General features: G+C 34.0%; 2 protein-coding genes across 2 annotated transcripts; both read right to left on the bottom strand.

Annotated features, from left to right (window-relative positions):
• Positions 1-1,390: 1,390 nt before the first annotated feature.
• On the bottom strand, positions 1,391-3,531 carry LOC105341105 (uncharacterized). The gene is made up of 9 exons (XM_011447437.4): positions 3,404-3,531; positions 3,208-3,288; positions 2,920-3,048; positions 2,725-2,817; positions 2,518-2,592; positions 2,247-2,321; positions 1,947-2,069; positions 1,758-1,817; positions 1,391-1,492 (listed from the first exon to the last, which is right to left on the bottom strand). Exons 1-9 carry the CDS (start codon positions 3,404-3,406, stop codon positions 1,442-1,444), a joined length of 690 nt encoding a protein of 229 aa, XP_011445739.3. The 5' UTR covers positions 3,407-3,531; the 3' UTR covers positions 1,391-1,441.
• Positions 3,532-10,262: 6,731 nt separating this feature from the next.
• On the bottom strand, positions 10,263-12,140 carry LOC105341104 (proliferating cell nuclear antigen). The gene is made up of 6 exons (XM_011447436.4): positions 11,716-12,140; positions 11,433-11,530; positions 11,229-11,296; positions 10,857-11,001; positions 10,563-10,736; positions 10,263-10,453 (listed from the first exon to the last, which is right to left on the bottom strand). The coding sequence occupies exons 1-6, from the start codon at positions 11,934-11,936 to the stop codon at positions 10,377-10,379; spliced, it is 783 nt and encodes a 260-aa protein (XP_011445738.1). The 5' UTR covers positions 11,937-12,140; the 3' UTR covers positions 10,263-10,376.
• Between the last annotated feature and the right edge of the window lie 23 nt (positions 12,141-12,163).

Genomic DNA, 12,163 nt, shown 5'->3' with positions numbered 1-12,163 from the left:
GAAGCAAATTTCATTCAACATACAGTTATGGATAGGGGAAAAGGGAGCAAGTTCACATACCGCAGGCTACCACATTGCTTGATCATACTATATACTAGTAATTATAAAAATGGATCTGATGGCAGTGTATAATGATACATAAACACAGCATTAATTTATATTAAAGGGGCAGAATAACAAAAATATAAAAATCAGAATTTTCTGTGATAATGCACTGTGGCAACGCACTTCGAACAAAATTTCGCAGTTTGAATTTTTTTCAATGTGCGTTAAATTTTTGGGGACAAAACGAAAACACTTTGACAACGCACATTTTTTATCATGAAGGCACCTAACGCACTTTGGAAAAAATTATGAAAAAATGACAAAATCTGGACATCGATATTTAGCCATATTAATTAAGTTTTTACATTCTTTTCTAAACACTTTTCTAAACACTTTTGAATATGATCTACTCCTAGCATCACTGGGAAAGGAAGGGAGACAACCGATGATGCAGTCCAATTACCAATATATAAATCAAATTGAATGCACATCATTTTTAGGAAGAAGAAAAAAGCATTGAAAAACACAGCCCAGAATTTGTTTAATTCATTTGTCATATCATATTTTTAATACTGTTATATTTTAAAGAAGGCATCATTTCAAATAGAACTTGAGTGAAAAGTGAAAAATACACGCACAGCGTATTAAAGTTTAATATTTACATCTACCAAGTATTATTCCCTCTATTTCTTATGGAAACTTAAAAAGTTAATTCATAGCGCAATAGAAACAGCCAGACTGAAATTTACACGCCCTGTTTATCGATTGGTAGAAATCTACAGCGGCTGAAACTGGCGAGTAACTGACAGGACTGAAATTGACACGCTCTGTTCATCGATTGGTCGAAACCTACAGCGACCTAAGAAATGTCACCGACTGCACGAAATAATCATGATGAAGTCAGACTCAAAGTCTCACAGGAGACGATTTGGCTGTTTCTTTTAGCTAACGTACTTACTAGTACGTACATTAACAGTAATTTAGTGAATTTTACTTACTTTTCGTAATCAATTTATTAATTAGTTAAAAGAAAGATGTTAATATATTAAACAATAAAATGCTTTCTTTGGTGATTCACGCGCGTTAAGAAGGTATTTACACGTATTTACTCTTAACGCAGGTTATCTATTTTTTTCTGCAGTTTTTATTAGCGTCTCCACAAAAATCTGGCTGTATTGTGTTATACATGTACCTAACACTTAGAAGGTAAGGTACTTAATCGCGTAAAGACAATACAATATTTTATACAATTAATTCATCAGTTTATTCATGATTAAAAATTTCACAATGATTCTTTAAATATATGCATAATATTGATGGAAATGTCTGTTTTCTTTAGAGGAAGTGGAAATATTCCAACATTATTTTCAAAACTGTCCAACGGTGGAAAAATCATTCAGCGGAAAAATCTGGCCAGAAATCCAGGAGCTCTCTTCTTTTCTTTCCTCTACAAATGAAAAAATAAATTACATGTATGTTAGACAAGAACCCGCCCAATTTCGCTAGCCAAGGGTTTCTGATCCGCACGGCTCCTCACGAACGTTCGTGGGGAAGCCTATAGTTACTGGTTAACAAATGACGCCGGTTACAGGTACGCGATATTGAATATGTTACTGAATATCCTTTGCAATCTGTTGGTTTTAGCGTGCAAGCAATTGCAAGTTAAAACAGAATGTAGTTTTTATTCATAATATGAATAATATTATACTTACGCTTTTACGCAAGGATTTGCAAGAGAACCATTTCCTCTTTTCTTTCTTGACAGTGCACTCCTGTTCAAAAATATAAGATTTCGTGAATATTGCATCATGAATTGATAACATTAAATTTCAAAATATCATTTAATTGTGGTTTTGACTATTAAAATCAAACACTGTACATAAAGTGGTCTGTATTCTCACCTGTGCTGGTTCTGTTGCCTCGCCCCACTCCCCCGGCACACCCCAGGGGTCTGAGAACCCAGCATCTGCCCTCACGTCACTTGGAGTCTTCTGGGTGTCCTCACTGAACCACTTCAGTGGCTTCTTTTTTGTGGGAAAAAAATATTCACAATATTATTAATGTTAAACAAAAATTAAAGGAATTTCATCATGTAGAAAATTTCTAAAGTTCTACGTTTCTAGTCCTAATACGTGTAAGTTTTACGTTTTAAAAAGTAGAATCAAATAATATTTGAATAAAATAAAAATTAATCAAAATACCTGGTCCTCGAAATTTTCCCAGATGTAAATTGTCGGTTGAAGCATCAGTTTCAAGAGCGGATTCAACTCTTCATCCTGAAAAAATTCATACTACGTGATAAGACAGACTGTATTATGATTATAATTATTTTCCCCGTAATATCAATTAATTTTACTAGCCCCCCCCCCCCAATATTATCATCATTTTAATTACTGTCTTACGATAATTTATAACTTATTTATCATAACTAGTTTATTCCGGGACTGTCTTCATATAAGTTGTGGTACTTACATCACTTTCAATGACGTCCTTGACCTCAGATGATTTGACCTTGCTGTCTCCGTCCGTTGGGTCTTCATTCTTCTCCTATACAGTTGTGAAATTTGTTTTTTGAGATACAAGAGCTCAAATTCAAATGAAAAATCAGAGGAGTTATGATAATAATTAGCCCCTTCCTGTAAGGATATTGATTAACTTGGAAGAGAATTATAAACTCACCATAAAAGGGACGAGGGCTTGGCTCAGTTGTTGTTTTCTTACGCTCTGCTCCCATCTTCTGAATTCTTGTACAGCTTCACCACCGGGGAAGGGCTGATGTGAAAATATTGTATGAAACCAATCAGTATTGTTGTTTCCAACCACAAATGTGTTTTTATGATCGAGTTTAAAAACTGAAAGATTAACTGTACTCACTTCAAAGAAATTTGGTTGATTGTAATATTTCAACCAGTCCCGACATGCTTCTTTTGCCTTAAACTCTGAGCTGACATCTTTCGTTTTTGCTTCGTTGGAAACAACGGTCTCTTTTGCTGGTATTTCCCTCTAAAATTTTATGCATTATTGCATTATCTAGCTTTTTTGTACCATAATTTTAAAATTTGATTGAATTTACTTAATTTTCGAAAGTAATTAAAATGTTTGAATCAAATCTATTAAGCTGTTATTTAACACATATTTGAGAAATCCGAGGACTTCTAGTACCTCTGTCTCGATCAAACTGTCTGTCTCATTCTTCAGAATTTCTCGCTCAATTCCATCACCTCTGTCATTCTTCTTCAAATCCTATGAAATAGATTTCCAAGTGAGTCAAATATTTTTCATTCAGTGTTATCATACCAAAATATTTAATCTGCATCACTGTATCTGCATTAGGTTCTGAATAAATTAAAGAAATTACCATATTTTCCTTTGTAGATATCTCCTTTTGTTGCACACAGCTGTTTGCGTTCTTTCCTTGAAAGTAATTGTGACGTCACAATCGAAAACGTCAGTCTTGGAAACGTTGATTTTAACCACGTGCACACCCGATTGAAAATAATGTGAAAAAATGTTTGGGTAGTGATTTTTTGGTATAAATTTTAAAATTATTTTTGCAATATTTTTTTTCTATTTTTAAAAAAAATTATCTACTCTATTTTCTGAAAATATATTATACTAAATATAGTTTCAAAATAATTGCAATAATATTTACTATATAGTTTTAGTTTGGAAAATATTTGCAAACCGTATAAGTAAAATTTAATATGTTTTACGGTGCGACCGTTGGGGCGAGCACAGCATGTGATCAAACAATCAATTATAATAAATCAATAAAAATAAAATTAACAACGTGAAATTTGAATGCCAAAAAATAAAACATACCTATTTTTCAGTAAATTTTCATTATTCATAGTTTATAAGATTTGTTATAATTTATTTTTTTATATGTAGAACAATACTTTAATCTCAGATAGAATGTTGTTAAATAATAAAGATTTTAATATATAAATATTCATTGCACTGCATCTCCTCTTTTAAAGTGATTGTGATTATGATTGATTGATTGATTTCCCCCCTTTTTTTTTTTGCAGTAGACATTTTTTCTTAAACTTACATATAAAACTTGACTCATCATAGAGCTCCCCCCATGCTAAAATTTTTTTCATTTTTGTCAATTTATACATAGAAAATCGACTTACCATGGATTTGCCCCTCCACTTCAAAAAAAAAGAATTAATGTTTAATTTTATTTTTAGTTTACGCTTAAAAATATTTGCTTATCATGTTAAAAGAACATGGTGTTGTCCCCCCCCCCCCCCCCCCCCCCCCCCCCCCCGCATGTAATAAATGGAAGTGAAAATAAAGAAACCATTGAACTGCTAAAGAGCTGAAGGATTATAATTTTCATGATTTATTTTTCTTTTTGCTTGCAAAGATTTTTTGGATGAGGCTGCCATCCACCCACCCACCCCCTTTTAAAAAAGCGCTGCTACGTATAACGTTACGTTTCAGGAAATTACCGTAATTATAGTGAATAAAATATTTGTGAGCATTCATCCAAATTAGAGCAATTTACAACTGTTTCCTGTATCTGAAGAAATGTCCTTATTCGTCAGCTGTTCTTTATCTTAGCCTTTGCAAGATTTTGAGAGGATTTTGGTAATTTCAGCAGATTTACAATAACTTCAATTAGAGTAATTTCCCCTTATCAGTGCTTATTGTGACGTCAAAGCTGACGTTGGTTAAGTGTCGTCTTACTCTTTAAAACTCCCCTGAGAAATAAAAGTATGCGAAGTATACTGTTTTATTTACTTAAAAAGCATGATGTTCTTAAAATTACACATCTTATAAGCTTTTCAAAGGTTTTACTTTGATTCTCGGGAGAACGTGATGTTGGAACGTGAGGTTGGAAACCATTGGTACTATGAATTGTGGGTCAAAATTTACTGACTCCGAAAAAATATATAGGATCAATGTGTAAACGTTTGTGACGTCACACGATTATTTTTGATTGAAAGTGTACTGAGGTGAACTTTAGAGGTAACATTGACTGTATGTCGCTTACATCGTTATTGTTTTTACTGTCTAAATTTGTCTTGCTGATTCTCGTGAGAGTGTGAAGTGATAAAAATTGCCATGATTACAGGGAACTACTGGGACGATTAAAACGATGCATTACTGGTCCGATTTACTGACGCCAAAAAAATCCGTTGAATGAATGTGCAACTAGTCCGAATTTTCTATTCACACACGCCTTGCCGGTAGAGCTCGCTTCGCGCCGGCGCTGCGCGCCGGCGAGCTGCGCTCGCTATAAACAATATCGTGGGGAGGGGGAGACTTATCCGACATCTTGACAAGTTAACTATTCTATACATAAAAAAAAATCGTCTGAAATCGTGTCTAGGCCCCATTAACGTTACAAGAATCCCTGCAGCAAGGTTAGACAACTCTGAAATCAGTAGAAAATACACGAAATTAGTGTAGTACGCTTGGAGTTTTTAGAATCAATGACTTTGTAAAAGCACAAATATATATATATATATTTTTAAGACACACTTCATATTTTTTGGATTAAAAAAAATATCTCCACTTTGAAAACGGTTGATTTACAATCTTAAATATTCCCCTTCAGCTGAAGATGTTTTGTGCCAAGTTTTGTTGTAATGGGTCCGGTAATTAAAGAAAAGTCGAAATAAATGACGCTTATAAAAAAACTGCATCTCATATGGTACCTGAAATAGTTCAATATTTTGCAGAGTTTTTTTTGTTTTTTTTTTTTATAAATAAAAGTTTAAAAACTGATTGGGACAAGAGGCCGAGGAGCCACATCGCTCACCTGAAACTTCAATTTTAGGAGAAAAATTTGACAAAATAAGGCGATATAAAACTGTTTTACAATGGTTTATCGTTAAAAGTGCCATGTTGTGACGTTCTGTCATAAACAGTAGAAATCACAGAGTCGAGAAGTTTTCCTCTATTCCAATTAAAAAATTTCCCACCCCCCACCATTGTGGCCTTGCCATACCCCTACGGATCATGATTAAAACTAACTTGAATCTACAATACATAAGATGCTTCCACACAAGTTACAGCTTTTCTTGCCGAACGGTTTTTGAGAGGATTTTTCTTTATTCCTATGTTATTTTCGACCCACATCGTTGTCCCACCCAATATCTGGGGTTTATGATCTGAACAATTTTTAATATACACTACCTAAGGATGCTTCTACAAAAGTTTCATTTTTCTTGCCAAAGGCTTTGAGATTTTTGAAATATACCAAGAAATTTTCAATAACTCTATATATTCTTTCATTTAGAGGGCACCTAGTCCCTCATTTGAACAAACTTAAATATAACCAAAAAAAACGCAAATTACACAATCACAATGCTCTAAAAGTTTTAATTATTTTACACTACATCATTAAAGGGGCATGGTCACGATTTTGGTCAAATTATATTTTTCTGTTTTCATTATTAACAATGTTTAAGAAAAGAATTTCTAATGATCAAATGAAATCTGAGAGTCAGTTGTAAAGTTAAGCAAGATAAGGGCTCACAATTCTTTGTCATGTAAACAAGACTCGTGCCCTTTTTTGTTTACATAGATTCAATAGAGCAGTAAAAATCTTTTTCAAGCTGAATTGTCTATCTTCTTATCCATTTTTAGCATAAATAAACAGTTTCTAACGTTTAACACATTCATTTTAGGTCTAAAACTGGAATTTTCACTTCCACATTCAAACTGTAAACAAAAGCTTTGTGTACATAGCAAAGAATTGCAAGCTCTGTAACTCCCTTATACACTGTAACTCAACGAATGACACACAAATTTTGGTTGCCTATTAAAAATGCCTTTCTATAGCATTGTAAACATTAAAATTGGAAAAATAATTTTTGACCAAAATCGTGACCATGCCCCTTTAAAATATTCAGGTTTTGTTAGGGATATATAGGAAAGTAGTTAGTATACGATAAAAAATTGGATATTTGACTATTTGAACTACTTTAAACCAAAGACATCTGATTAAAATTGTGTTCTACAGGTATTGTAGTACACGTTTACATTGAATTAGTTTTTGTTTAACGTGGTCTTCGTACTGAAAATTAGACAAATGTTTCAATTAATGTCTTTTCTATTACAATATACAATTGTATATAGCCATATATATTGAAAATACATATGCTGAAAATATTAGATGCGAGGTCTAGTGGTAACGCGGAGGTCTTTTTGATTTTGTGGTCGCTGGATAGAATCCACAAAGTAGAATTTTTTTTCACTTAAATTGAAACATGAACAGAATAGAGAGGTTAAGTTACATGTATCTATTCTTCTGGATCTTTAAAAAAAATATCTTTTTTAATTCAGACTGAGTATGAGCACACCCAGTATATATAGATCTCTTCATCAACAGTATTTACACTTAGATCCATTGCATTTTGCTTGAACTTATCACGATTCAGAATATCAACTACCGTTATACACAGAGTTCCCGAATTTATGACAAATCAGTTGTTACAGACATCATTATAAAATCAGTACAGTGTATACAGGTTTTGAAAGCTAGGTACCTGAAGCTATGTTTAGTAACAGGTACTTTCCGTCCAAACACTGCTTTTGGCGAAATAATGGGAAATGGCGCTTTACCTCTTTACATCAAAATGATGACAAAGTACGGACAAATTTTAAAAATTAGAAGCTCACTTTATCCTTTGGCTCAGGCGAGTTCTAAAGTAATTCTAATTGTCTCTGGAAACTATACCCTTACAAAAAGAAATTGACCCATGGATCAGGGTGAAAACGTGAAATATTGACAAACTTTTACCCAGAGCCAAGGCGAGCTATATTTATTCAAACAAGATGCCCATGGGCCACATCGCTCACCTGAACAGCAGTTCCTTGTAACATTACATTTCGTAGCATATGCTTTTTCTATTTTAAACATTGAACCCCTTTCTGGGGACCCAGGTATGGTCCGAGGTTTATGGTTGGCTTGAACACCATAAATAGTAACAAAGGAATGAAAATGTGTAGCACTGCGGTGGGACCGCACGTACACAATCTGAAAAACTGAACGTAGAAGAGTTCCACTTCAAGAGGAATAACTCTCAGACTTTACAGAACATCAAGAAAGATAACTCTTGGATCCATTACATTAGAGTTTACACAATTTGAGGATCCTTGCATAGTAATCTCACAAACTGTAGCATTATAGTTCTCGAGAAAAACTTGTTTAAAAACATTTTCAATATATCTTTCTATGTTAAACTTTGAACCCCTCTTGCAGTATTAGTCCAGTGCTAAAGTTTTAATTATTTGGAATCTACATTATTTAAGGATGCTTGCATAGTTATCTCACAAGCTGAAGCATTATAGTTCCCTAGAAAAAGATTTTTCAACATTTTCCCTCTATATTTCTATGCTAAACTTTGAACACCTCTTGGGGCCCCAGTATTAGATTGAGGTCACGGCTTTTATAATTTCGAATCTACACTATTTGAGGGTGCTTACGTAGTTATCCGACAAATTGATGCATTGTAGCTCTCGAAAAGAAGATTTTTAAATATTTTCCATATATACCGGTACTTCTACATTCAACTTTAAACCCATCTTGGGTCCCTAGTATTAGTCCAGGGGTCACTATTTTAAAACTGTCGAACCTTCATTATCCAAGGTTGTATGCATGATAGTAATCTCACAAATTGAAGCATTGTAGTTCTCGAGAAGAAGATTTTTTAACATGTTACCTTTATATTTCTATAATAAACTTTGACCCCATCTTGGGGCCCCAGTATTGGTCCGGGGGTCACGATTTTACCAATTAGGAATCTACATAAGCGAAGGATGCATGTATAGAAATTCCACAAACTAAAACATTGTAGTTCTTGAGAAGAAATTTTTTTAAACTTTTCCTTTATGTTTTTTAAAATGTTTAAAATGTTGAACCCCTCTAGATGCCCATCAATTGTCCGGGAGTTACAATTTTTTGAATCTACATTATTTAAGGATGTACATGTATGCATAGTAATATCCCAAACAGTTGCACTATACTTCTTGAGAAAAAAGATTTTAAAACATTTTCCTATATATGTTAAAATCTAAACCCCTACTGGGGCCCCACTTTTTGTTCAGGGGTCACGATTTTTACAATCTTCACTATATATACAACCTTTTGTGTATGTATTGTCATTTTTTGTGAAGTGGTTCTTGAGAAGAAAATTTTTAAACATTTTTCATATGTAGTTCTATGTTAAACTTTGAACCCCGCCTGGGGCCCCAGTTTTGGTCCGAGGGTCACGATTTCTACAATTTAGAATTTTCATTATACATACAAGCTTTTGTGTAAATATTGGCATTTCTGGTGCAGTGGTTCTTGAGAATAAGATTTTTAAAACATTTTCCTATGTATTTCTATGTTAAATTTGAACCCCGCCTGGGGCCCCAGTTTTGGTACGTGGGTCACGATTTTTACAATTTAAAATCTTCACTATGTATACAAGCTTTTGTGTAAATATTGTCATTTCTGGTGCAGTGGTTCTTGAGAAGAAGATTTTTTAAACATTTTCCTATGTATTTCTATGTTAAACTTTGAACCCCGCCTGGGGCCCCAGTTTTGGTCCGAGGGTCACGATTTTTACAATTTAGAATCTTCACTATATATACAAGTTTTTGTGTAAATATTGGATTTCTGGTGCAGTGGTTCTTGAGAAGAAGATTTTTAAAGACATGCACCCTATACTTACTGTTTCGCAATTATCTCCCTTTTGAAAAGGGCTGTGCCCTTTATTTTAACAATTGATAATCCTCTTTCCTTAAGGATGCTTTGTACCAAATTTGGCCCAGTGGTTTTTGAGAAGAAGATGAAAATGTGAAAAGTTTACAGACGGACGGACGACGGGTGATCAGAAAAGCTCACTTGAACCTTCGGTTCAGGTGAGCTAAAAATAATTTCTTCCCGGCGATGAAACTACACATATACATTTATCATTATCCAAAATCAGAGGAAATTAAATGATGATGAGAAGTTTGACCACATTTATACTCCCACAGCTATTAAACTCCCAAGCAAAGCTATAATAAATCAGTTTCAAGGTACCATTACGATGGTCATATAGTGTCATCTTTTAAAACGCAAGATTTTTAAAATGGCAAAGCCCCCCAAGGGAAGATAACTCAATCTTAAAATAATTCAGACATAGAAGTAGTCCATCAAATAATGCTAACTGTTCGACACAGGCAAGTGTAGGTACTGGCACTGAAACAATGAAAATAAAGCAAAAGAAATTACATAACATTTTATTACAGGATTGATGTGTACTAATATGTATAAAAGTCTTTGCCATGTCTGAAGCACTTCAGTCAATAATGTTGTTATCACAAAACAAGTTTGTTCCTCAGTCATCAGTTTCTTCGATCTTTGGAGCTAGGTAGTATCTTAGGAATCCCATGTCAGCAATTTTGTATTCAACCACTGAAAATACGATATAAATAGTGAGCTAAATGAATAAGAATTGTTCACAATACTGTACATGAATTGCCAGTCTGTGGATGAAATGTCAGTCTATGAAATGAATACCTACCCAGAGGGACATCTTGTGACATGGACAGGCTGACCTGAGCAGAGAGGGGGGTAGCCTTAGTAAAGAAGTTGAGGTATCTGAGGGCAAAAGTCAAGGTCACAGCTTGGTTCATTTCAATGATGACAGCTTCTTCCTCTTTATCTGCACTTGCATTTTGGGCCAACTTAACATTTCCTGTTATTATAAAGAACATAAATTGTTGAGTTAAACAATTCTAGAAACTATTTCTCAGCACTGAAAGAAATAATGTCACCAAAAATTTTTGAAAATTGTTATTACAAACTCTGTACCAACCTGTGCCTAGATCTCCACTGGCAGAGAATTTGACTCCTTCCTTTGTACAACAGATGACCATGGATTCTCCAATTTGACTCAAATCTCTGCAGATTCTCTGAAACTCGTGGGAGGGCATCTTGACAACACAGCTGTATTCAGTGTCCTGCAAAATAGATGAAATTTTTTTAATGGATACAACATTCAGACAGAACACCGGGAATTTTGACGAGATTTTTTCTGCATTTCTACAATCTGATTTTATTTCATCTCAACAATAGAAGCAGTCAAACATTTACATTGGTGCAACTTCTTATTTAATTGATGATTTTCATGACATTAACAATGTTGAAGAAATATTTTTAAAGGTTTAGTATTTCTAAGATTACTTACAGGAATTCCAAGTTGTTCACAGTCTAAATCGAGCAGCTTTAATGAGTAGTCAGATACTTTCTCATTATCTGTAAAAAGGGAAAAAAAAGCAGGTTGGTTAACTGTAATTCAAATTTAGCTGAAGTATATAAATCCACTTGTATAATTTTCGAAGACTGACAAATTAATATCATGGCGATGCCCAATTGAACATTTTCTACTTACTTGGAGATTCAAACATAAACGTCACAGTGTCTGCATTGTCCCCAGCTTTCAATGTAATGACATCATCATTGCTTGCACATTTTAGAACTTTGGACATGCTTCATGAAAAAAATAAAAACAATCTTTGAAATTGCAATAATTTTCTTTTACAAAGAACAGATGACTTGGTTTTACTATAAGATGAATATAACATGCTAAATCTTTTATTAGCATCATTTTTTGTAATCTAAGAAAATGATGTTCTTTGTATGCAATACAAAGAATTTAGCGCCAAAAATGTTACCTTGCTAAACTCATCCCCATAGAGAGATTTCTGTCACATCTGTAAGTTTCAAATCCATCACTCCGTAAGTTGACTGCTACAAGAGCCACATGTGAATTGTCCATAGCTTGTAGTGTGATTCCAGTGCCGCTGCAGTCCCATATTGCTTCGGGAATCAAGTCTCTGATAGCCTCCATCAACTTTTTCAACAAAGAACCCTGAACAAGCCTTGCCTCAAACATGATGAAAATGGAAAGTAAATAACGTCCGAACAAATAAATTAAGATCTAACAAAATAAGTTAACACAGTCGACGCTTCAAGAAAATCGGTTCCTCTTCTTTTTCCTTTACGAGAATTGTCCGTTCCCGCTAGACCTCTCTTCTTCTCCCTGTCGGTACTGCTGACTGGCGCCAAATGTTGTGTGTACACAATATGGCGGGAAATATGTGCAATCGAATTTCCGATTGG

The sequence above is a fragment of the Magallana gigas genome, chromosome 7 (genome assembly GCF_963853765.1).
Source record: "Magallana gigas chromosome 7, xbMagGiga1.1, whole genome shotgun sequence".
Classification (NCBI taxonomy): Eukaryota; Metazoa; Mollusca; class Bivalvia; order Ostreida; family Ostreidae; genus Magallana; species Magallana gigas.
Note: the sequence above shows the minus strand (reverse complement) of the source record. Positions and strands in the feature narration are given on the sequence as shown.

What these genes read in the sequence shown, in the direction of transcription:
- LOC105341105 (XM_011447437.4), bottom strand. An exon ending in AGGACGTCATTGAAAGTGAT is followed by an intron (nt 2,322 to 2,517) that starts GTAAGTACCACA and finishes GAATTTTTTCAG; the next exon opens with GATGAAGAGTTGAATCCGCT. An exon ending in GCAAATCCTTGCGTAAAAGC is followed by an intron (nt 1,493 to 1,757) that starts GTAAGTATAATA and finishes TTTCATTTGTAG; the next exon opens with AGGAAAGAAAAGAAGAGAGC.
- LOC105341104 (XM_011447436.4), bottom strand. Translation starts at nt 11,936, where the DNA reads ATGTTTGAGGCAAGGCTTGTTCAGGGTTCTTTGTTGAAAAAGTTGATG. An exon ending in GTGAACAACTTGGAATTCCT is followed by an intron (nt 11,002 to 11,228) that starts GTAAGTAATCTT and finishes TCTATTTTGCAG; the next exon opens with GACACTGAATACAGCTGTGT. An exon ending in GTCACAAGATGTCCCTCTGG is followed by an intron (nt 10,454 to 10,562) that starts GTAGGTATTCAT and finishes TCGTATTTTCAG; the next exon opens with TGGTTGAATACAAAATTGCT.